Genomic DNA, 25,936 nt, shown 5'->3' with positions numbered 1-25,936 from the left:
ATCTTTTCTAACAGCTTCAGGTTGTGTGACAGCAGCATGATGCCTCTGTTATTTCCATATTTTTATCAATTGCCCTTTTGGAACAGAGTGGTGATGACTCCTTTACTCCAATCTTCTGGGATTTGTTTTCTTTCCAAACCACTGATAACACTCTATGTAGCCAATTTAAGCCTAATATTCCAACTGCCTTTATCATGTCTGACCTGAGATCATCAAAGCTCGTCGACTTTCCATTCTGCATGCTCTTTAATGCTGTTTCTGCCTCATGCCATGCTAATGGGTGTCTGTTGGTTTGGACTTCATTAATTACTCTACAGTCATTGATGGTTGTGTTCTCCCCATCTCCATTTAGCAGCATGTTGAAGCACTTTTTCATTTCATCCCTGATCCCTTCCTCTGCTCATATTAAATTACTACACAAGATACCACACAAACCTCCTAAATAACTAAGGAATAATCACTGTAACGTGTTACCATAGAGAACTAGATTTGGTTATGTTTATCTTCCTGCATCCTGATGAACTTATCTATCCTCTTACTAATCTTTTTTCTTGAATTTCTTTGTCCTCTCCATTATTCCACATCAATTTTTTCAACCCAATAATCCTTCACCCACTCCTGTTTTCCTCCTCCTCTTCCATCTCCTCCTCCTTGTTATTATTATTAAAGGCTATCCATCAGGAACAATCAACTGTTAGGAGTACACACTCACATAAAAACAAAGAGCATTATCTACTTCAGCAAAAATTTACATTTTTTATAAAGAGATTTGAAAATAGAATTTGAATACAATTTGAAAAAAGAAAAAAAGAAACAGTAACATACAAGTTTGGAATTGCTGTCAACAGTACTAAAATCAGTTATAATATTCTGTCAACTTGCCTTACTGCAAATAAGCTACCGTATTTACTCGAATCTAAGCCGCACTTTTTTTCCGGTTTTTGTAATCCAAAAAACCGCCTGCGGCTTAGAATCGAGTGCAAAGCAAGCGGAAGTTCTGAAAAATGTTGATAGGTGCCGCCACAACTAACTTCTGCGGTCGAATATATGTAGCGCTACACAGGCATCCTTTGTAGGCACAAAGATAAATACTGGCGCCAAAACCTCTGCGTCAGTAAATAAAATTAAAAAAAAAAAAAAAATTGGAAGACGAGCATTTTTCTCCGCCCGAGTTTCGACCACTGCATTTTCATACATTATCCAACGAAGTAAATACAAATTCCGTATTGTTCATCTTCGAATTTCAATGTACTACGAAAATCCGACTGGTAATACTGGGATTTTTGTCAATATGGCCAACTCTACGTTCTGAATTTTTTCCTACCTGTGAGAAGAGATGGTTGCTAATAGGAACCTGACGAAATGTGAATCACATGCAGTATTCTCTTCACCACAAGAATAATACGAATATAAACATTTTGCCATGTATTCTTTCGTGTTTGCTTCTATCTCATTTAAATCCTGTCTGCCAAATAAACTACGAAACTAGAGTGAGACAACAGCAAACGGGGAAGAATATACGTATCGTGTCATGTTTATATTCGTATTACTCTTATGCCTAATAGTGATACAGTCAGAAATGAAGCACGGCAACTGACTAGATTTTTAAATCTAAGATGACTAATTTCTGTGCAGAATTTGATGTACTAAAGAAGCGGCCACAAAGATTTTCAAACGGAGAAAAATTTTCGCCAAACTCTCGTTCAGAACATGTTATATCGTACGCAGTCTATTATTTGGTTCTTGTTGATCATTATCAAAGAAAGCAGCAGTGTAAGTAACAACAAATAGCAGTCTCTTGCCATTGTTTCGCTAATGTGACGATTCCTCTATTTTTTTAATTGTAGGCGGCGGTAGTGCGCACAAAAGCAAGCCATGCCGCGAGCAGCGACAGGCCGTAAACACGCACTATCAGAATGCGACAAACAATGCATGACACAGTATAGTAATGCATTTTCAGCTTAGAGTGACTGACGTAAACACCTATAACATTGAAAACGACACTTATCAGATCAAAGCAAAATAAGCAATCAATTCAAACCAGACGAAGCACGTAAAAAAGGAAGGGTATCCGTATAAATACGGACGGAGCGCCTGACGCATAGCAATGGCTACCTGGTAAAACTTAACTGCTAAGCTTTCGACTCGAACCAAACTACTGTAGCTGTATCGTCATTCATTCGACCTAAATTGTGTCTCATATTACAATGGACCAACTTTGTTTCGATTTGGAGGTGCGGCCTAAAACTTTTCTCTCCCCTTGAATTTCGAGTCTCAAATTTCAGGTGCGGCTTAGATTTGGGAATTTTTTTCCCCTTATTTCGTGTCTCATATTTCAGGTGCGGCTTAGATTCGAGTGCGGCTTAGATTCGAGTAAATACGGTACTTGTAAATATAGAGGAGACATCAACAAGCCATTTCTTGTTTCACTACTATCCAATTATAAATGTTACTACATGTAAGCATCTACTGGCACTTGTTATTGTGGTCTTCAGTGTGATGCAGCTCTCCATGCTACTCTATCCTGCGCAAGCCTCTTCATCTCTGAACAACTACTGCAACCTACATCTTTCTGAATCTTCTTACTGTATTCATCTCTTGGGCCCCCTCTACAATTTTTATCCTCCACACTTCCACCAAACACTAAATTGGTGATCCCTTGATGTCTCAGAATGTGTCCTATGAACTGATCCCTTCTTTTGCTGACGTCGTGCCACAAATCTCTGGTCTCCTCACTTCTATTCAATACTTCCTCATTAGTTAAGTGATCAACCCATCCAATCTTCAGCATTCTTCTGTAGCACCACATTTCAAAGGCTTCTATTCTCCTTTTATCTAAACTATTTGTCGTCAATGTTTCACTTCCATGCATGGCTACACTCAAGACAAATAACTTTTCAAAACACTTAAATCTACATTCGATGTAATTTGTAATGGAAATAGAATATAGATCATATTTGTAAGAGGGTAAATATAAATATGTATTTACTGAAATGGGCTTCAGCCTTTCTGGACTAAAATACATCAAGGCAAAGAGATTTCGGATTTATACATCTGCATCTGCAGTATAGTACTGAGATCGAGGATGGGGCACCAGTAGGCTATACAGACAGGCCTTTTAGACTACAACAGAAGTTAGTAAGGATGGTATGCTTACTGCCATTGCAATCAACTTTGAATATGCTGCTGGCGATCATGTAAGGAAACTAAATACAGAACATAATGTAATGAACAGTAATGTGCACAATTACACTGCACAAAAAAGGGAAAACTTTCACAGTTACAAGTACCAAAAAGGATGAAGACTGTAGCCCACAAACAAAGGAAACTTTTTTTTTTTTTGGGGATGTCTATTACCTGATCATAAGGTAGCTAATTTAAATACGTTAAAGAATAAAGTGAAGCATTTATTAATAGAGATGTGCTGTAGCTCAATAGCAGATATTAAATTGTATGTATCCTTGTAAAACTGTTAGTATAAACACCCGGAAGTTGGTTTTTGTAACAAAAAACACAATTACTGATATTCACTTTTCATATCAATGTATGCATTTTTCTTTCACTGGTAGGGAAGTACAATTAGTACAACTTTGAATATCAATGTACATATGAACTGAAGCTATGACAATGTCTGAAAACTATAACAATCAGTTTTCATGGGATGAGGTGTGTGATGCCAAAACATTGACAGTAGGTGGTCAGTTGCACAGCAACGAGCTGAGAACGAATAGTGAGTGCAGCACTGCATCCAGCCAAACAGAAAGCAGGCAAATACCTCTGCCAAAAAGCGAATTGGATACCATGCCTTTTCAAGCTTTTTTTTAAGTAATATGTGAACATTTCACGAGTTTTCCAGAACAAAATATTCACCGAGTTTTCCCTGTTTATCGCGATGCTGGGCACCCTGCTCATGTTTCACTTTCTCTGAATGTTTAATTTTTCTGTCAGTGATGAAGTGACGGTGATCTTTCTGATAACTGCTCACTTTCAATATTTCCATCACTGTGTCACATCATTTGATTTTTGCTTCTGTTACATCTCCACCTAATCTGATGCTCAGTTCTGTGCAGATTACTCTGATCATCAATTTGATGCATCTCCTTTTTCATTCTATTCATTAACAATAACAAATGTTGGGGACATTTCCTATCTTCATAACATGACTATACCACAAAACAGCATGTTCCTCATAATATTTGTTTCAGAGATTGGAATGTGTATTTGCTTTACATGTCATCTGCTAAAAAATGGTGTATCAGTATTTTTCTCAGCTTCCAGCATAAATTTACAATTTCCACAAACACAATTCACAAAAAATATTTGCAAACTGGTGCTTTTCATTTATTGTAATTTTTATTTTGTTTACTAACTGTATTCGCATGGTTCATAATAAAACCATACTAAACTGGAGTGCAAAAACAAGAATGGGTTGTAGCAAGAGTAGCAAAGGTAGCAAACTTCAAAATAAATGAAAACTTAATTTCTATGAACTCAGACTGAAGACAAGAAAGAAACTTCACTGTTGTTGGTATTGTGCACATAAACATCTCATTTCTATAAATATATTGCTATGACTATGTATTAATTTATGTACTGGCAATGTACAATTTTTTTGGCAAATCATTATGTCTTACAATAATGGTACCTATTTACAGTACCTATTTTGAGCTGATGAAACGCAAAAACAGGAGGGGGGCAGTCATGATGAGAGCAGTGTTTAAGCATACTGGAATTGCTATTTAGCACAATTGAAAGAGTGTTTATAATGTTCCAGTACAATAAGTGCTACCAGTCCACTAGTTCCAGTGTGCTCAAGGATGTAACACATTGACTTATACCAGTGACAACAATATTTTAAAACAGAGTTTACATGCAGAGAGATGCTGTATCATTATCAAGAAATGCCAATGTGTTCAATACTCAGCAATATAGACTATGTACGATATCAGAACAAAAACATGTACAATCAGAATATTTAAGCTTATGTCAAAGCAACAAAAATTTACTGCACACCATGTATTACCTTAAATGCTTCTTTTTCTTTTTGAAGGGTAACTCTCTGCATTTCAAGTTCCTCAACCCTTTCTCCATCTTCCCTAAAACCATGATAACAACAAGAACATTATTACTTAAAGGACCATACAAGTAAAATATTTTTAATGTAAATTGGAAAATACAATGCTAACAAGAACTGCTGCAAATATCAGTTATGACAGAGTAGTACTGTGCATCTGTGGTGCGGGAAGCTGTGCACGTCTCGCTTTGCTGGGCGTGTAAGGTTGGCCACACATCCATATCGCTGTATAAGCTAGGTGCTGGGATTCACTTCTAGTGGCTACAGTTATGTTGGGAGATTGGATTCAACATTATTACAATTAAAACAATGAAATTAATTAATTATATTAATGACAATTAAATACACTGTACTCACAAACATCACAGTAGGTTCTGGAAATGTCTTGCTCTTTCTTGAAGGTACAGTTTAACATGTTTACATTTATTTGCAAACACATTTACCTTGTTTCACATGTAATCAATTGCAGATAATTAGTTATCACTGTCTTCAGTTCACCTATTGTCTTTAGTTGCACCCCGACAGGAATAGTGGAGAGGAGACAGATCCAAATGAGTGCAGGGGTTAAAGACCTAACAAATCGCTGAAACCGTTCAAATTATGCTATTTGTTTCACTTGGTCCATATAATGCAATTGTCCCACAACAATAATTTTATACTGATATATCCCCAGTTCTTTGGTTATGGCCTTACTTGCTGTCATAAGAGGGACTTTAGTCTCTTGCTGTAATCTCCTCACTCATTTTGTTGGACTCTGTAGCATGATGTCTGAAATGTTGTCAAGCTTCAATTCTGTTAAAATTGTGGGCCTACCAGTTTGTGATGCATCATGAACTGAACCTTTTGTCTGGAATATGTGAATTAAATCACATACAGGTTTATGATGTGGACACCTCAAAGAGGAAAATGCAATCTAAATTGCCACCTCTAATGCTCCTGCATGGAGAACCTCTTCCATTACAAATGTTCTTTCTGCAACAGTAAGCATTTAAACATTCTCACTACACTTAGCTTCCACAAGAACTAGACAATAACACAACTAACAGCTGCAACCACCACCCGACCAGTGGAGGTCCAAGGAACATGTGCAGGCAAGACTTGAAACATGCTGCCAACCTTACATCCCCACAAGGCAAGACATGTGAGGCTCAGCACTCTGGAGAGACTTCGCATGCACTTGGTACAATATTGTCAGAGTACTGGCGACAGTGTAGAAAGAATTCTAGTATTGGATCATGGACTCATTTTGCTACTGCCTCATGCAGTCATGTATTGTGATTATCATTCTATAATAATTATGCAAGTGATTTATGGAAGTTGTGCACAGCATATATGACTACAGAAAATGATAATCACTCTTAAAAGACAGCTGTGACAATAGACAACAATAAAAAAACACCTAGAATTATGCAAGAAATTACACAGATTACTGCTGACTTGAAATACAGGCACCCAAGCCCAAATGCAGCTTTCCAAATTATATACCAAAATTTGTTAATATTCAACATTTCTGAAAGCAGAAAAAAAATCACTCACACGCACTATTATATAACCAATTTAAAAAAAAAAAAAATATGAGGCAGCATGGAAGCAGAAGCAAAAACTTGTTTTCAGATATCGTCTCTCGGGAAGATGTAAGGAACAAATTAACATGTGACAGACGTAGAAATCAAAGGAACATCTCTACTGGTGTCTCTTTCTTCACGATTGTATCCAATAAGCTGTGCCATAGATGATGGAAGAATATCCATAATAAGAACTGTGCCCTTTTGAGAATCACACATTGCATTAAGTTTTGTCTGTGAGACATGTATCACATCCAAGATATTAAACCAGATTAATATGTCACAATTGCAAAATGGGTAATACCATTCCTAGCCATAACTGTAAGTCAATGGAAACTGAACAAGTATTGCATGAAGTTCAGTATCGATGGATAGAACAATGGCACTTAACACACAGAAGCTTCTGGTTTCATTAGACAAATATGAAAACTGAAATTGTATAAACATTGCTCACGTGGAAGCACTGAGATTCTCAGTTGACCAAGCAAGCTCTGTAGTTGAACGGCTTAGCAAAGACAGACACGATAAGCTGAGATGAGAACGACTTCCTTCCTTCCGTAACTTAGCTGCTTCTGCTGGATCGTTGTATCGGAACATAATGTTACGCCCCAAAACAATGATACAACCTGAAAAAAAAAAAAAAAGACCTTTCATGAATGAAACGTGGAAAAAAATTACAGACACAATATGTACATGGCTGTAGGATCATTGTATATACTTTCCATTTGTTATAATTACCACTACGTGTAAGATTATTAACATATTATATGCTGCTACTATTATCACTACAATATATTGATAACAGTAGGACACAAATACTGAGAACCTTATTATTATAACAAGTTTCTTGTGTCGACCATTTTTGCAGCAGCTGTATATAAATTAGGCCGTTCGAAAGAAAAAATACCTCTTGCATGCTGCGCATTAAGCTTTCTTTTTATTTCTCGTAAGCACCCAGATCCGTTTCACTTTAGTTACAAGGCACCTTCAGTGGGTGTCCTGAAATATTACATGATTTTTTTCATTTGCACATACATGTTATAGATTTAAAACAGTTTGTTACGGCTTTTGATAATAACTGGTAAAGTACTTACAGATCAACATCTAGTTAATTATTTTTAAGCCAAATAGATTTCTCTCAGGTGGCACACTGGTTGAAAGTTTGCACTTTTCCTTCTGGTCTCTGTTTTCAACATACAACAATTTAACTGCCATTTTCAATGTATGTAGTGTCATTTGTTTCTGTAAGTGTTGTAAACTTTCACAGGTTTTGCTTTCAACTATTTTTTTCCTTCTTTTTTGTGACTATATGTGTGGTGATGTAAGTTCTGTTGTTGTTGTATGAATGAATAGCATTTCAGCACACACACATGAATTATGTAGGAATAACACCATCTACATTCCATGTAGAAGAAAATATTACACAGTCAGTTTCTCACTCAGAAATCACATTTGAATGCTGTTCAAGATCATGTTGCACCTTGTGCAAGGCAAAGAAATGTCTACCAGCAAGCTTCGGCCATCGACAGCAGCAGGATCGTGGTCCATAGAGACAACTGTTTATCATTCAGCAAGCAATACGACTGCTTCCAATGGTCAGAATCCCATGTGTCAAGTGAATATCAATGAAATTAGTTCAGGAGAGCCACAATCAGTGCTATGCCGAATCTCAGCAGAGATGTATGACTAGTGCTTGAGAAGACTGTTTGCTCATACATCCAAAATCGTAGAGCCATTTCATGTAACTTGGGTTGAGAAATGAGCTCTCTGCACGAGAAGTACCTACATGGACAGTGCAACAACATCGGAACACCACAGATGGTGTAATGTAACGTGATATTTTGTTAGGAAATGCTGTGGTACATTCTTAGGCTCTTTGAGAAATGAAAGATATTCACATGAATGTAGAGAGAAAAACTATTATTTTAAGTTAATTGAACTAGAGTGGAGCAAAACAGTCACTGGGTTTCTGTTTACACAGATCCAAGAATATACACAGGCGTTGCACCTTACATGGGCATGAGTGGCGAATGGACATCGTCACTGGATGTGTTATTCTGTGCAGCCACTGATGGTGGGCTATCAACAAATAACCAGAGAGCCTGTATTAGCAATGAATCTTATGTAAAATGTAATGTAATTGACTCAATCTTCTGTTTACAGACAAGAGAGGAGCAGCAGCCTGGTGCTGACTGAAGTACACATGTTGCTCATGTTATCCTGACCTACCTCAATGCAGAAGGTGTTTAGCTGTTGTCCTGGTCGACACATTCTCCAGATCTGGTCATGGGTTGCCAAGAGACTGGAACACCCCCACCACCACCAGTTGCCAGCCACAAATGGTGAATTCTGGCATAAAGTTTAAGCAGCATGGGATAATATACACGTGTGTATTATCCAAGCTAAGTTAAATTTGATTCCCGGTAGAGTTAGAGAACGTAAAAGCATTTGTAAACATGGAAAAAGTTTTTGACAATGTTGACTGGAATCTATTCTTTGGAATTCTAAAAGCATTGGTAATGAAACACAGGTTGTCTAGAATTGATACAGAAACCAGACTCATATAAGCATTGAGTAACAAAGGGCAGTAGTTAAAAGGAGTGGGAGACAGGGCTGTAACCTATCCTCCTTTTACTCAATTAGTGCAGTGAGAAAACAATAATGGAAACTAATAACAAATCCAAAAAAGGGATTTTTTGCCAGTGACAATGTAATTCTTTCAGAGATGGAGAAGGGCCTGGCATGTCAGTTGAAAGGAATGGTTAGTGCCTTTAAAAAGAGGTTATAAGACGACAAGGGTGAAGTAGTGTGAACTGAGCTACATAATGTTGTGAAAATTAGATCAGGAAATTAAATGCTCAAAGAAATTGATGAGTTTTCATTTCTGGATGGCAAAATAGCTGACAACAGCTGAAACAGAGGATATGAAATGCAGACTGGCAATAGCAAGGAAAGCTTAGTACATCTTTACTGAAAATATTTATTTGTAGCAAAACTTTATATGGTAGTGAAAAATGGATTATAAAGAGTACATACAAGGAGGGAAAGGAAGCTTCTGAAATGTGATGTTACAGAATAATGAAGAAGATTCAATAGGTAGATCACATAACAAATGAAGAGGCACTGGACTGAAAGGGGAGAAGAGAGCTTTATGTTATAACTGTGACCAAAAAAGGAATAGGTTGGTTAGACATATCCTGAGACATCAAGGAATAGTGAATACAGTAACGGAGAGGGGAGGGGGGGGGGGAGGGAGGGAGGGAGGGAGGAAGAGAGAGAGAGAGAGAGAGAGAGAGAGAGAGAGAGAGAGAGAGAGAGAGAGTGTGTGTGTGTGTGTGTGTGTGTGTGTGTGTGTGTGAGAGAGAGATTTGTATGCATGTTATGGGGGAGGTGGGGTGAAAAAAGCAGACAGAGAACAAGTCTTGAATATAGTGAACAGGGTCAAACAGATGATGTCTGCAGTAACTAAGCAATAAGTAAGAGGCTTGCAGAAAACAGAATAGTCTGAGAATGCTTCCAGTCAGTCATTGGGCTCAAGACTATAAAACCTGTGGCACAATGAAGACCAAGCAGGCAATTCCCTACTCTCTCTACCCAGACACGGCACAATGAGCAACTGTAGGCTAGGCTATTTCACAAGCTTATGCTGGCCAGTACTGACCATTTCACAGCACATCTAATCAGTGTGACACAGTATGAAGACATGACAGGGGAGTGTTTATTTTTCACTATCTGGATTAACACTATAGACAATTAGTAGCTAATATGACTAACCCAATGAACAACATTAAGAAGATATTTATACGTCACTGCACACTGTTTTACATTATTAGACAGAACTCCATGGAGTCGCCAATCAATTAAATGATTCTCAGTGCTCTTGAATGGTGGTTTAACAGTTCTTTCGAGAAAGTCCACTTCCCCTACTACAAATGCTGCTTACTCTTCAGTTTACAGACAGACTGAACAGCAATAATGATGATGACAATGACCAAAACAACAACAACAACAACAACAACACTGTTATGTACAAATATCACGCTTACTAAAATATGACAATGAAACTAAGCTGTAAAAAACCTATAATATATCAAGTATTTGAACTGACAATATTGCTGTAAACATACAGTTTTTCGTACATGTATGGCAAGTTAACTTTCATTCTGTATTTTTTAATGTTTACATTTTTGGCGATACAGAAGCTGGGAAGAGAGAGCTGCACCAGTACAGTATGAGGTGTGTACCAATGGAGTTCTTCAGTGAATCATTGGAAAAAGCATTACTTTTTATTTAACAAAATTGATTCTACTAATATTACTAACAAGGTGACCTTAATGAACTAGCTCTCTTCTTCAATTTTCTTCAGACATACAGAATTTTAAGCTCAGTGCCCAAATATTAATTCTCACAAAATCTAAAAAAAAAATTGCATTTGAAAATTAGAAGATTCCTCACCACTGTTACCTGCAAAACATTTCCACAGTAATAACACAGTTGCTGGTGCTCGAGGGCATAGCACAAAAATTTGGTAATCGTGAAGTCAATGGCTCGAATCTCGTTAGTAGCAATTTTTTGAAATATTTTATTTAAATTTCATATCATTATGTACAACAAATGTAAATATAGTTTATAATTCTGCAACCCACCTCTATACCCCTGTGGAGTATATGCTATGGTAGCCCTCCACTCATCCATGAAGAAGGTTTCAGTTTGGAACAGCAGAGATACAGTATTTAGTGGGATCATAACACAATGCTTCACATGCCAAACTTTGATCTCTACTACTACTGCTTTGTTACCTGCTGTATTTCGTGAACTTCACTCGTTGCAACTTTAATTAGTTCATTTTGTGTTCTTGTTTCTTCAAAAGTTTCTTTCTGTCTGCTTGCTGAGTGTCTCACTTGATTCTCTTCTCTAATTGCACCATGCAATTACTAATTAGAAATAGAAAGATGTTGTTTTTATAAAAACCTACAGTCCAATATTTGTTAACTAATGTTACCATTTGTTAATAAATATGGAATGTTAGCAAACAAAACCACAAGTTAGTATCGTCGAGATTCAAACCAATGACTTCACAGCTACTAGACTTTTAAGATAGTTATTAAGTTGGTGACATCTATACTAATAACCTTAAAATAATTTGTAGTTAACACTGGTTGGAAATCTTCCGGTTTTAAAAGGCATTTTTTCTTCTTCCTCATATTGCTGTAGGAAACTGGTGTCCAGGCACTGACCTTCAAAAATCCTATGGTACAAAGAAAATTGAAGGGGATCAGTCAGTAAGTTCCCCTTGTAAGTGTGAAAACAGTAACTCTTCTATTTTTTGATCAAGGTAACTTTGTGATTAGTATTGCAGTGAGTCTTTTGAAAATAGCCAGCTACCTGTATAAGGAACTCACAGTTCTTTCTTGGCATCACATGCTTGCCCTGTTACCTGTTTTGTTAGTACACGTGTAGCGCTTTTATTATTTCCAAAAACACCTTGCGCATTCCTACATTCCCTCATTTTGAAAGGCTAAGAAATACAACATGTAACTGGTAGCATAAGATATGGAAATGGTTCAAAAATGGCTCTGAGCACTATGGGACTTAACTAATGAGGTCATCAGTCCTCCAGAATGTAGAACTACTTAAACCTAACTAACCTAAGGACATCACACACAACCGTGCCCAAGGCAGGATTCGAACCTGCGACCGTAGCGGTTGCGTGGTTCCAGACTGTAGCGCCTAGAACCGCTCAGCCACTCCGGCCAGCTATGGAAATGGAAATGAGCGTTTGGCGTCACTGGCCGGGAGGCCCCTTGCGGGGCAGGTCTGGCCGCCTTGGTGCAGGTCTTATTACATTTGACGCCACATTGGGTGACCTGTGTGCAGACAGGGATGAAATGATGATGAAGATAGCACAACACCCAGTCCCTGAGCGAGCAATTCATCAAGCTGATCACTCAGCTATCGAGGCAGACAGCATAAGATATGAAAATATGTTACATTTAGTCATTGGTAAGATGGCATAGTGTAACGACTAGAATATGGCTTACTAGCTACCAGTGTTACATCAACGATATAAAACTGTTCATTAGATACATTGTATCACGTCAATATTCTCAGTCACGAGAAAACTGCAAACTGCCACCAAGGGAAAATTTTGGAAACCAAGTGGACTACACTCATAGGCGGTGCCGGATACTTGGTACTTGCTCCACTTTGTTTTGTATACAACCATGATTTTTATTGTTACACTGTATAAAACAATTTCATCAGCAAACCTGGAAAACACATTACAGTGTTTTACAAAAGGTATCTTTAAAAAAAAAAAAACAATGTGAAACAGATCTTTTCAGTGGTCAAAATTAATACATTGGAAGAACACACTGATTGATACTGGGGCCAACTCTCTGTTAACAAACAATTTTTTTTACAACTTACAGCATATAAATTACTAGCATCAGTAAAAGTTCATAAATATCATTTTTATAACACTTCACAAAGTCTAAAAATACCAGCTGAGGCATGTGGCATTCACTTATGAGGAACAGGTGCAGCACATGTCAAAACATGTTTGTTCACTGACAATTGGCCTCAGCACCAATCAGCGCATTCTTCCAATGTATTATTTCAACGAGTCAAACGATCTGTTACACATTGTTTTGTAAAGAAATACCTTTTGTAAAATATTGTAAAGTGATTTCCATGTTTACTGATGAAACTATTTTATATGATGAAAATTATGGCTGTAAACAAATCAAAATGCAATGTGCACTAAGTATCCAGCACCACTTGGTGGTTTAATACACTTTGTTTCCAAAATTTTCCTTGGTAGCAGTATGCACTTGTCTTGTGATTGAGAATGCTGATGTGCTAGACATTTCTAATGAACAATTTTATATGAGTGACATAACACTGGTAAGCTAGAAAGCCATATTCTAGTTGTTAAACTATGTCTCTTACCAAGAGTGAAGTATAACATATTTTCATATCTTCTGATACTAGTTTTGTGTTGTATTTTATAGCCTTTGAAAATGATGGAATGTCAAAATGCATAAGGTGTTTTTGGAAATAATAAAAGTGTGGTCAAGACATAAGGAAGTTATTAAAGTGCATTCAAATGGCTGCTCTGTGTCACAGCATTTTCATGCAAATTGCACCTGATCCATGCATAGCTTTGTCTGGCATGTTACTTATAAAGGGTAGAGAGAGGAGCGCCAAATACTGAGGGACTTTGAGCCATATAGCATAACTGTCTAAAAACTATTGTTTCTATATAAAACGCAACTGGAAACCACCATTATTCAGTTCACATATTTTCCTCCTTATGCAGTCCCAAACAAATGATTCTAACAAAAATATTTGCTAAAAAACTGAGTTCTTCTGTACTTTGTAGTCTACCATTGGAGCTTGATAATAAGTTAACTGTTTATAAGTTGTTACGATGCTTAAGTAATCCACTGCACTTAATTCAGAGTCTTCTGTAGGTCATTGTTACTGCATATGGAATGTGGCTTACATACCAGAATTGTTTTTATAGCTGAAAGGAAAGTAGAATATCACTCCAATGTGGAGTAAATGCATTTTATACATGGTAACACATCATACCACATTTGACTCAATGTTTTCACCTAGTGTACTAAGCTATTTTCATTGATTTGTTTTACATTTCTCTTTTGTAAGCAATTTACTTATATAGTCACAGCCCCCATTCGAAATATACATCACATTACAGACTTTTTAAAATTTTATTCAGGGTCACATAAAAGAGTGAATATCACAGATGCAGTGTCTTATTTACCAAAGGTGTGAGTTGCCTAAAGTATAGATCCCAAACATTTCATAATCTCTTTGAGATATCAAATTAAGGTTTTTTGGCTAATGATAGTACAGGTAAGCACTAATATTTTGCTATAGGTTAGTAATTAAAACTATCAACCAGAATACACGTGCAGCTACTTTTAAATGAGATGATGAATATTTTTCTAACATCTGATATAAGAAATGAGAAGTACTGTGATGTTACAGATCCTAATAATTAATATAAAAACTCTGCAGAGGAAGTTAACTGCTGTCATGACATTGCCAATAAATTATGTGCAAGTGGTACCCCACAGCTCATACATATTTCAAAAAATCATATTTCACAACTATCTAGAGCTGCTGATGGGATAAACCTTTATCAGCTCTCACATTTGATTAACAGAACATCTTCATCTTCAGGTACCTTAAAAATCTTGACATCAGCCTGTATTGTAATATTTTTAATGTGGAATAAAAATAAAAATCCATGCTGTTTCACTGAAACTGTCATCAATAATAAAATACATTAACACAGACAACAGCATTTTGCTATTGACAGCCATCTTCATCAGTAGCTGCAGGGAGTTCTGAAATCTTACTTTTATGAAATGCTAGTATCAACTGGAAGAGTTAGTGTATTGCTTCTTCTAATGAAAATATGCTTCTTCTGTATCAAAATATGTCAGTTGGGTTCATAGAAAGTTCCTGTCAAATTAAACCTGTGTGTCATATTGGGAATCAAAGCCAGAACCTTCCATTTCAAGGGCAGTGCTGTTACTGACTAATTTATCCAGGCATGATTCACGGTATCTCCTCACAGCTTCAATTCTGCTAGTACCCCACTTTCCAATTTATGAGGACAATTCATGTCTTGAGACCTGAGTTTCTCCTGGCGTATACAACTTTCAAATAACTTCCGGGAATTCAGCCAGGTAACACTTTCAGCAACCGCTGATATTTCGGCGGTAGAAAACCCCGCCATTTTCATTAGCAGTTTGCCTTGAAAATGGTGGTGTGTTCTTCCACAGAAATATCGGCAGTAGCTGAAAGTGTTACCTGGCTGAATTCCAGGAAGTTATTTTCAAATTTATGACTTGCCTGAATAGTATGGAAGAATATTACCCATGAAAGCCAAGGTCCTGCATTCAAGTCATGACCTGGAACACAGGTTTTACCTGTCATGGCATTTCAAACCAATACACACACTGCTACAGACATAAATATTCATTCTGTGTTCATACATAACTTTATGCTGTTTAAAGTAATGAAAATCAGCAACTACGATGGATAAATGAATGAAAAGACTTTTCTGCAGTGGTTGGAGAACTCCCCATTATAAAGATACACTACTATTTTGTAAGTGTAATGAACAATGTCTGCTATCATTCAGCAGTCTTTGACAAGGCACCTACAGTTACCTCCAGATGACAGAATGTTGTCAGCTGTACAAAAGGGTGATTTATTGCAGATCCTGACTTAGAATAAACCACTGTAATAACATTATGATGTAGATGAACTTGATAAAAAATATAGCCATAGCATTTTGAGACTGTCACCATATCATTGCCATTTTAATTGTGGGGAGTTTAGACGGATGGGTGTAAAAGACAATAAGAATGTACACTGCAAGAAATACAACATTTTACTAGGAATGCTGCAAGCAAAATTTATCAAGAGAGTTGCACAGTACCATGGGTAGAATAAAGGAACAAATAATTACAGCGAGGGAGAATGAATGTGTAATGAAAACTAACAATGAGTAACCTATTATTTTCTTGATAGTAGGAGCAGTTGTAGTGACCCTACAGACAGCAGAGCAAAAGATTCACAATGTAATTTACAAGCATACATTGGTAATATAGCCTGTGGTACTAAGACTTCAGTTATGTTCAGGTCTTACAATCATTTTTCTGCTTTAAAAGGTGACTTTGTACAAGCAACTGGACACTCATCTTATGGCTGCTATTCACCTTTTAACATATGGTTAGCTTCTGCTGCTACTACTGTCACCACCATTACTGCCTTCCTCACACCTGACAAAGAAGCCAACGACAACAATCTGTAAGCAGATGTTTTCTTGGAGCTTAAAAGAAAACATCTACTTTTTTAATGTGTAAAGTGTGCTCAACTATCAATTCCATCAGCAACTTTCATGCTGCATACCAGCCAGCAACAAAGTTTCCAGTCACTACAGTTTGTCAATCACAATGTTATTTTATTTGAGGTCTAGGGACCATGTAGGATGATCTGGTATTACATTAATTATATAAATAAATAACTCAAGCAGCTGACGTAAGAAGCAATACAAGTAGGCAAAACTAAAATGCTGAAATTTGTCTTCTTCGGCCTAGTAAATATGTGATATGCCCAAGCATTGCATTTCCAATTACCATTATATTGATTAAGACAACACACAGATTTTGATTCTAGGTTAATAATTTTGGGATTTGATGGTCAAGAAAGCAGTGACAATATAATCAGCATAGCATATAACTTTATTACCTGGTGAGAAGGTTTATATCTGGATAATATGTAGTATTCATTTCTATCTTTGTTCTAAGAGGAGTTGTATATTGGGCCTTTGTCAAACACTAAACTAAAATTTTAACACTGTGTGATGATATATAAAAGTGAGTGAAGTTCAAGATTAACAAATGATTGCTGAATGAAAGCAAGAAAGAGGCAATTTATCTCACCCTGCGACAGTCTAGTTGGTTTGTCAACCAGAACTGTGTTGACCCAGCACTGCGCTGAATGCTTTGGAATGAGAGTAGCTACACCATCCTTCAGCTGAACACTGCAGTGTTCTGCTTCAACCCCAACTCCATCCAGAACAATATCTTGCTGCGTGGATGCATCCTCCGTACCAATTAATGTCTCACCCTCCTACAAAATAATTATTATTTCTGTTTCATGAATATACACTTATAGATTGGATAGAATAAAGGCAACTATGAGATGAAACACAGTTAAAGGAACTACTTAGAGCAAAATACACTCCTGGAAATGGAAAAAAGAACACATTGACTCCGGTGTGTCAGACCCACCATACTTGCTCCAGACACTGCGAGAGGGCTGTACAAGCAATGATCACACGCACGGCACAGCGGACACACCAGGAACCGCGGTGTTGGCCGTCGAATGGCGCTAGCTGCGCAGCATTTGTGCACCGCCGCCGTCAGTGTCAGCCAGTTTGCCGTGGCATACGGAGCTCCATCGCAGTCTTTAACACTGGTAGCATGCCGCGACAGCGTGGACGTAAACCGTATGTGCAGTTGACGGACTTAGAGCGAGGGCGTATAGTGGGCATGCGGGAGGCCGGGTGGACGTACCGCCGAATTGCTCAACACGTGGGGCATGAGGTCTCCACAATACATCGATGTTGTCACCAGTGGTCGGCGGAAGGTGCACGTGCCCGTCGACCTGGGACCGGACCGCAGCGACGCACGCCAAGACCGTAGGATCCTACGCAGTGCCGTAGGGGACCGCACCGCCACTTCCCAGCAAATTAGGGACACTGTTGCTCCTGGGGTATCGGCGAGGACCATTCGCAACTGTCTCCATGAAGCTGGGCTACGGTCCCGCACACCGTTAGGCCGTCTTCCGCTCACGCCCCAACATCGTGCAGCCCGCCTCCAGTGGTGTCGCGACAGGCGTGAATGGAGGGACGAATGGAGACGTGTCGTCTTCAGCGATGAGAGTCGCTTCTGCCTTGGTGCCAATGATGGTCGTATGCGTGTTTGGCGCTGTGCAGGTGAGCGCCACAATCAGGACTGCATACGACCGAGGCACACAGGGCCAACACCCGGCATCATGGTGTGGGGAGCGATCTCCTACACTGGCCGTACACCACTGGTGATCGTCGAGGGGACACTGAATAGTGGTGCCACCCAACGTGCTCTAGAAGGTGTAAGTCAACTACCCTGGCCAGCAAGAGATCCGGATCTGTCCCCCATTGAGCATGTTTGGGACTGGATGAAGCGTCGTCTCACGCGGTCTGCAAGTCCAGCACGAACGCTGGTCCAACTGAGGCGCCAGGTGGAAATGGCATGGCAAGCCGTTTCACAGGACTACATCCAGCATCTCTACGATCGTCTCCATGGGAGAATAGCAGCCTGCATTGCTGCGAAAGGTGGATATACACTGTACTAGTGCCGACATTGTGCATGCTCTGTTGCCTGTGTCTATGTGCCTGTGGTTCTGTCAGTGTGATCATGTGATGTATCTGACCCCAGGAATGTGTCAATAAAGTTTCCCCTTCCTGGGACAATGAATTCACGGTGTTCTTATTTCAATTTCCAGGAGTGTACTTCAAGACAACACCTCCAAGTTTCTTTCTTAACATTATCACATTAGCTTAATTGCACATTGTTATGAGTAAGAATCAACTGTGAACTTGTGAAACAAACCACAAACTGATTTAAGACTAAACATAAAATCAAGTTAGGTAGAGTGAATAGATTTCAAGTAGTCATTCACATCTGTCTCCACTCAATCTATTGTGCAAAAATCTTATAGCAATAAAACATTGCTAATACTGTATGCTATAAATGCTGCCTCAGCTAAATCTCTCTACTAAGATAAATTAGTTCATCATATGACACTCAGTCATATAAGCCTAACTCATGAGCCACCCAGTAAGAGGGCCCTCTTCATGCAAGCAGATTCTAAACCATCTGCTTGGTTCATGTTCACCAATATTGTCTTGGCTGTAAGCAACAATAGAAGAGAGATATCCTCCTCATTTTTCTTGAATCTTATCACCATATCCAGATACATTTTATTCCATCTCTTACACAAACATTCACCTTCTTTTAAGTCAATCATTCATCCTATAACAGCTTCATAAGAACAATTGTTTGTATGAATTCCAACATCCATAAAAAGTACCTTCGCTTTCTCTGCTACCCCACAGAAAAGGCTCCCTTCCCTTTCAAGCCTAGGTATCTACAGTAATAAGTAACATTATCGAAATATAGTAAAAACCGTTCTAAAATAAACATTTCATTCAGCTTCTTTTGTGACACTTAGCTATCAACTACAGTTCTACCTGACACTTCACACTTGCATGCTTCTGTTAGGCGAAAGGAATTTGGTTCTGTTGGATAGAAATAGTGTGATTGGAGCACAGCCTCTACAACACAATGAAGAAATATGACGAGAGCAAATAATTTGTTTTTAATTAAATTTTATTTATAACAACTCTGAGCTGTGTGGAGTGGCCATGTGATTTGAGGTGCCATGTCACGGACATCATGGCCCTCCTGCTGGAGGTTCGAGTCCTCCCTCGGTCGTGTGTGTGTGTGTGTGTGTGTGTGTGTGTGTGTGTGTGTGTGTGTGTCATTCGTAGCATAAGTTATTTTAAGTAGTGTGTAAGTCTAGGGACCGATGACCTCAGCAGTTTGGTCTCTTAGGAATGGCCAGTCTTATGGACAAAATTTGGGAAGAAAACAAGGCAATGGAGAACACAATGTATATTATTTTCAAAGTCACATTCCAGTATTGTAGTCACATTCCAGTATTGTAGTCACATTCCAGTATTGTACACAACCACTATCCACAGGCTGGCCAATATACTATGTGTGATATGGTATAACTGAAGAAAATTGTGGGGGAAAATATCAACATTAAAAGTAATTGGGCTAACAACAAGTGCTGAACTGTTCATTCAATGAATAACAGCAAACTGACATGACCGGCATGCTAAAAATCATATGGATAGTGTGTAGACTTTTGAATGTTCACATTTAGATACATTACACACCCACCTCCCCCTTCTTCCTCACAGTCATAAATATATTTTTATTTTCTAGTATGTATTATGGTCAATAGCATAATGTAAGTAAAAAGAATAATACAGATCAAAATGATCACTTTTGAATTTGCACAAGACTTTCCTTTGGGAAGACATAAACACAAATACATAAACACACATTAAACACAAGTTAGTTCCTCATTCTCACTATATATTTTACTCATTACTGAACAACATGTCTCCATTTTACTGACCTTCAAGTGATACAATGTGACACCTGTGCTAAGAACATTATCATCAATGCCAACAAGATGAGGCATATCAGAATCAAGGACAACTCCCAGACCAGACTTTCTTAAACCAAGTGCTTTCTGCTCTTGGAGGATCTTTTGCGTTTCACGCCATTTTTCTGCCCATTCTTCTGTCAGCACCTTCTCCTGTACTTCTTTTTGGTGAAGCTGTGCTAATACCTGTGGTTGCGATTCAGTTGTCTGAAAATAATAATGTATGCTTTTATTAAAACAAGCTACAGCAAAAAAATTGTCTACTCTAAACACATTAATATTTTTAAAGGAGTAAGAAATATTAGTGTGGGTATCATATTTATAATCTTCATGGGACATGGGTAGACTGAATCCCATAAAATACCACCGAGCGACGAGCGAGGTGGCGCAGTGGTTAGACACTGGACTCGCATTCGGATGGACAACGGTTCAATCCCGCATCCAGCCATCCTGATTTAGGTTTTCCGTGATTTCCCTAAATCGCTCCAGGCAAATGCCGGGATGGTTCCTCTGAAAGGGCACGGCCGCCTTCCTTCCCCATCCTTCCCTAATCCGATGAGACCGATGACCACGCTGTCTGGTCTCCTTCTCCAAACCAACCAACCAACCATAAAATACCTACTAATTGATGGCAGGAAAAAACAGATATAAAGAATGTGGAAATGTGCAAGCTTTTGTAGCCATCAGCTCCTTCTGCAGAAGGGGTGTATGGAAATGAAGATGGATGAAGGAAGACAAATGTTTAGGTTTAGGAAATTGGAAGAATTAGGGAAAAGTCACCCAGAACGCTGGGTCAGGTGAGACTTACTGGAGGGGATGAGAAGGGAAGACTGATTGTTGCTGCCTGGACTGAACAAGATTTGAAAACCAGAGAACTTAAAAGTGAAAGATACGGTAATAAGCAAGACTGAGATTACTGATAAAACATCATGAAAGTGCAATAAGAGTGTAAAGCTAATACACAAATTAAAAAATACCAAATGTATTTAAAAAATTAAAATGGAGCAAAGAAAACGAAGTGTTGTGTACCAGGCTTAAGGGTACACAACAAACACAGCAAAATGCCACCAAAACACAGGCCTGGTGCCTCTCAGTTCCTAGCAGCTGCCTCCATATGGCAATTACCAAATCAGACCATTTTCTGCTTCTGCACCATGTCCTGCTGCGCATTGTATTCATCTATTGACACTGCGGACACCCACCAAAGGGAGCACTGTCAACTGTGGACTACATTGCTTCTGCCTTATACTGGCAGACAAGGACATTCTTAGCCTAAAGGCATGAAAAATTATGCGCCAAGGATGCGCAGTTACGGTCTGGAAGTTGGAAAGTTCAGTCCTGTGCCTGCAGCCACCTCATTAGAGTTCTCAGAAGACTACAGTCCGATTTAACAGTCCTACTTAGGCAGTAACAGTACAATTAAGAGTATCTGCAATGTTACTTTCAGTTATACTGACAATATCAGAGACTGCCAAGAGACAGCAAAGTTATTTAGAATTCATTTCATTCCATATAGGACATCAAGTGACATACATCAAACTGTACCATAGTTAAATACCATATTGAAACATACTCTAATGTTATTTGGTTATTTCATATTGTGTTGCCACATTTCTGTTCTAGTGCTACTCTATCAAAGCAAGTGTTTGCTTCATAATCATAGTGTGCAGTGGCTATCTTAATGAATTATACCAGTCTTCTGTTACCGGGGATGTCTAGGTTGAAGTAACAGTAACATTCCATCACAACTTTCTCAACAAACAGTTACTGAAAATAAATGCTGAGACCACATAAACCTAGGCCAGGTGGATAGTGGGGAACCCAGAATGAGGTGATCCCATCTGTGTCTAGGTATATACTCTGCAAACTACTGTGAAGTGCATGGCAGAAGGTGTGTCTCATTGTACTAGTTCTCATGTTTTCTTCCCATTCCAGTCATGTGTGGAGCGGGGAAAGAATGATTGTTTAAATGCATCTGTGTGTGCTGTACTTAATCTAATTTGTCCTCATGATACCTATGTGAGCAATAAGTAGAAGGTTGTAGTATATCTCTAGAGTCATCATTCAAAGCCAGTTCTTGAAATTTTGTAAGAAGGCTTTCTTGGGATAGTTAACGCCTATCTTCAAGAGTTTTTCAGTTCAGTTCCTTCAGTATAATTGTAACACTCTCCTAATGATCAAACAAACCTGTGACCATTCAAGCTACCTTTCTGTGTATACGTTCTATGTTCCCTGTTAGTCCTATTTGGTATGGGTTCCACACACTTGAGAAATATTCTAGAACCAGTTGCATGAGTGATTTGTACACAGTCTCCTTTGTAGGCTGACTGCACTTCCCCAGTATTCTACCAATAAACCAAAGTCTACCATCTGCTTTACCCACAACTGAACCTATGTCAACATTCCATTTCATATCCGTACAATGTGTTACACCTAGGTATTTGTATGCGTTGGCCAATTCCAACAGTGACTCATTGATGTTATAGTCACAGGATAATATGTTTTTCTCATTTTGTGAAGCGCACAATTTTACATTTCTGAATATTTAAAGGAAGTTGCCAATCTTTGCACCATTTTGAAATCTTATCAAGATATGACTGAATATTTATGCAGCTTTTTTCAGACAGTAATTCATTACAGATAACTACATCATCTGCCAAAAGCCCGTGTTTACTATTAATATTGTCTGCATAGTCATTGAAATGCAGCATGAGCAGCAAGGCCCCCAACACAATTTCCTGGAGTGCATCCAAAGTTACTTCTACACCTAATGATGATTCTCCATACAAGATTACCTGGTGCATCCTTCCTACCAAAAAGTCCTGAGTCCAGTCGCAAATTTCGTTTGATACACCACATGACTGATCTTTTGACAATACCGGTAAGCTTAGATGTGGTACTGAGTCAGATGCTTTTTGGAAATCATGAAATACTGCATCTGCTGACTGCCTTGATCCAAAGCTTTCAGTATGTCATATGAGAAAAGTTTGAGCTGAGCTTCACGTGATCGATGTTTTTGGAAAATATGCTGGTTGGTATGGAGAAGGTCATTCTGTTCAAGATACCTTATTACATTTGAGCTCAGAATTTGTTCAAAGATTCTACAACAAACTGTTGTCATGGATATTACGTGGTAGTTTTGTGAATCACCTCTACTACCCTTCTTGTAAACATGCACAATCTGTGTTTTCTTCCAACTGCAACGCACAGTTTTTTGTTCATGGGATCTGTGACAGATTACAATTAGAAAAGGTACTAAATGAGCCACAAATTCAGCATAGAATCTGATAGGGATTTCATCGGACCCTAGAGCTTTGTTCAATTTTAACAATTTCAGCAGTTTCTCAAGACCAGTGATAGTAACACTGTTTCAGTTACCTTTTCAGAGGTACAAGGATTAAATTGGGGCAATTTTCCCAGGTTTTCTTTTACGCAGGAACATTTGAAAATGGAGTTGAGCATTTCAACTTTTCCTTTGCTACCCTCAGTTTCAGCTCCTGTCTCATTCCTGAGTGACTGGACACTAACTTTGGTGCTACTAACAGCCTTCACATACAAAAAGAATTTCTTTGGGTTTTGTGAATTATTATCTGACTATATTCTGCTATGGTAGTCTCTGAAGGCTTCATGCATTGCTCTTTTCACAGCCAAACATGTTTCATTCAGTATCTCTCTATCTATAATCCTATGGATTGTTTTACACCTATTATGCAGTAGTCTGTTTCTTTAGAAGTTTCTTTTCAGTGACTGTATACCATGGAAGTCCCCTCCCATTACGAACAATCCTACTGGGAACATATCTATGCAGTGCATGGCCAACATTCTTTTAATGTTGAGCCATAGTCCCTCTACATGCTCCTGCCCTATGCTGCAAGTTTAGTTCCTCATTCAGATATGACACTACTGCTTTTCAATCTACTTAACTGAGCATATATTTTTTCTACTTGTTAAAGACGTCCATTGTACTTTGGTAATCACTGTTGCCACAACCAAGTCATGGTCACTGATACTAGTTTTGATGTTGACATCCTCAAAGAGGTCAGATCTATTTGATGCCATTAGATCCAATCCATTTCCATCATGACTGGGGTTCTCAAATATCTGTTCTAGGTAATTTACAGAGAAGGCATTTAGTAACTTTTCACAGGATGTCTTCTCACACCAACAAATAACAAACTTTCCCAATTGATTCTTAGATTACTGAAGTCTCCATCAATGATTACATACAAATGAACTGAGGTTTTCTCTAGGGTTTCCGGTTACAGCGGGAGATGGGTCTGGTGGGCGACAGAAGGATCCAGTTACTATTTTATGACCACCCCTGGTACTGAGACTCGCCCAAACAATCTCGCATGCAGCTTCAATTTCTGTCTCACTGGATTTAAGTTTCTTGTCTACTGCAACAAATACATCAAGTCTATTTCCCATTAGCCTATGATTTCAATATACACTTAAGTATTTCCCAAAAATCTCACTGCTCTCAATTTCAGGTTTCAACTAGCTTTCTGCACCTAGTATTATGTGAGTTTCATTGCTTTTCAGGAGTGCTTAAAACAGTGGCATTTTGTTGCGAATGCTTCAGTAATTAACTACTAGGATTTTGATGCTCCCATATGTGGGGGAATTCTTTTGAATCTTACACTTATACTTCTGGCTCTCCTACAACTGTCATTATCTGGACTTGATGGAGAGTCATCTAATCAAAAAACCCTCGTTTGCACCCCACACACAGTCAGCTACTTTGTTGTGTGCAGTAATGTTGCAGAACAGCTCAATACTTCCTAATATATATGAACAGTCCCCAAGTCAATTTTAAATTTACTACGGATGTAGAAAATGATCAGCAGCTACCCTTTCTAGATATGCTGGTTACAAGAACTGGTGAGGACATGAGCCACAGAATGTACCAAAAACTAAAACATATGGACTGAAATCTGCACAAGCTCTCAAATCATCACCCAAGCCAGTAATATCCTCGTAACACGGCCACGATAAATGTGTGATCCACAGCACCTTCGGCACAAGATGCAGCATCTGGAATTCATTCTGAGGAATGGTGAGTACTCCATCAGTTACATTAGAATTGATATGTTGGAAGAGGAAACATTGAGTACAGTGTGGAGAAAAGCTCCTACAACCATTTATTCAGGAAAGCTATTAAAATTAACAAGTATGACAATAATTTTAACACAAAAGAAGGAAGTCTAAAGGTAACCTGATCCTGGATTCCTGGGTTGTTGCAAATGACTGTTGCAAGTAACAAGTGGAAAACCACAGCTGTAATGAGTAGGGAAATGTCCTCAGATGTTGGTACACAAAGTTTATATATTTTCTGGCCATGGGCTCAATTCTAGTATGCCACTAGCAGTAAAGTGTGAACCATTGAAAATTCCAGCCACTCATGCTGGCGAAAATGCCAGAAAAATCATTAAACAAATGTTGACCAAAGATCTTGAGACAAAATCCA

General features: G+C 38.4%; 1 protein-coding gene across 1 annotated transcript in view; it reads right to left on the bottom strand.

Annotated features, from left to right (window-relative positions):
- Positions 1–25,936, bottom strand: part of LOC126165849 (kinesin-like protein Klp98A) — a 385,655-nt gene that overhangs the window by 80,002 nt on the left and 279,717 nt on the right. The window contains exons 9-12 of the mRNA XM_049920354.1: positions 20,440–20,676; positions 17,127–17,316; positions 7,094–7,265; positions 5,024–5,096 (exon numbers count right to left, since the gene is read on the bottom strand). Of these exons, the coding sequence (XP_049776311.1) occupies positions 5,024–5,096; positions 7,094–7,265; positions 17,127–17,316; positions 20,440–20,676 (672 nt within the window). The remainder of the gene's footprint in view (positions 1–5,023; positions 5,097–7,093; positions 7,266–17,126; positions 17,317–20,439; positions 20,677–25,936) is intronic.

Source organism: Schistocerca cancellata, chromosome 1 (assembly GCF_023864275.1).
Source record: "Schistocerca cancellata isolate TAMUIC-IGC-003103 chromosome 1, iqSchCanc2.1, whole genome shotgun sequence".
Lineage (NCBI taxonomy): Eukaryota > Metazoa > Arthropoda > Insecta > Orthoptera > Acrididae > Schistocerca > Schistocerca cancellata.
The sequence above is the reverse complement of the archived record's forward strand: the minus strand, read 5'-3'. Positions and strand labels throughout refer to the sequence as shown.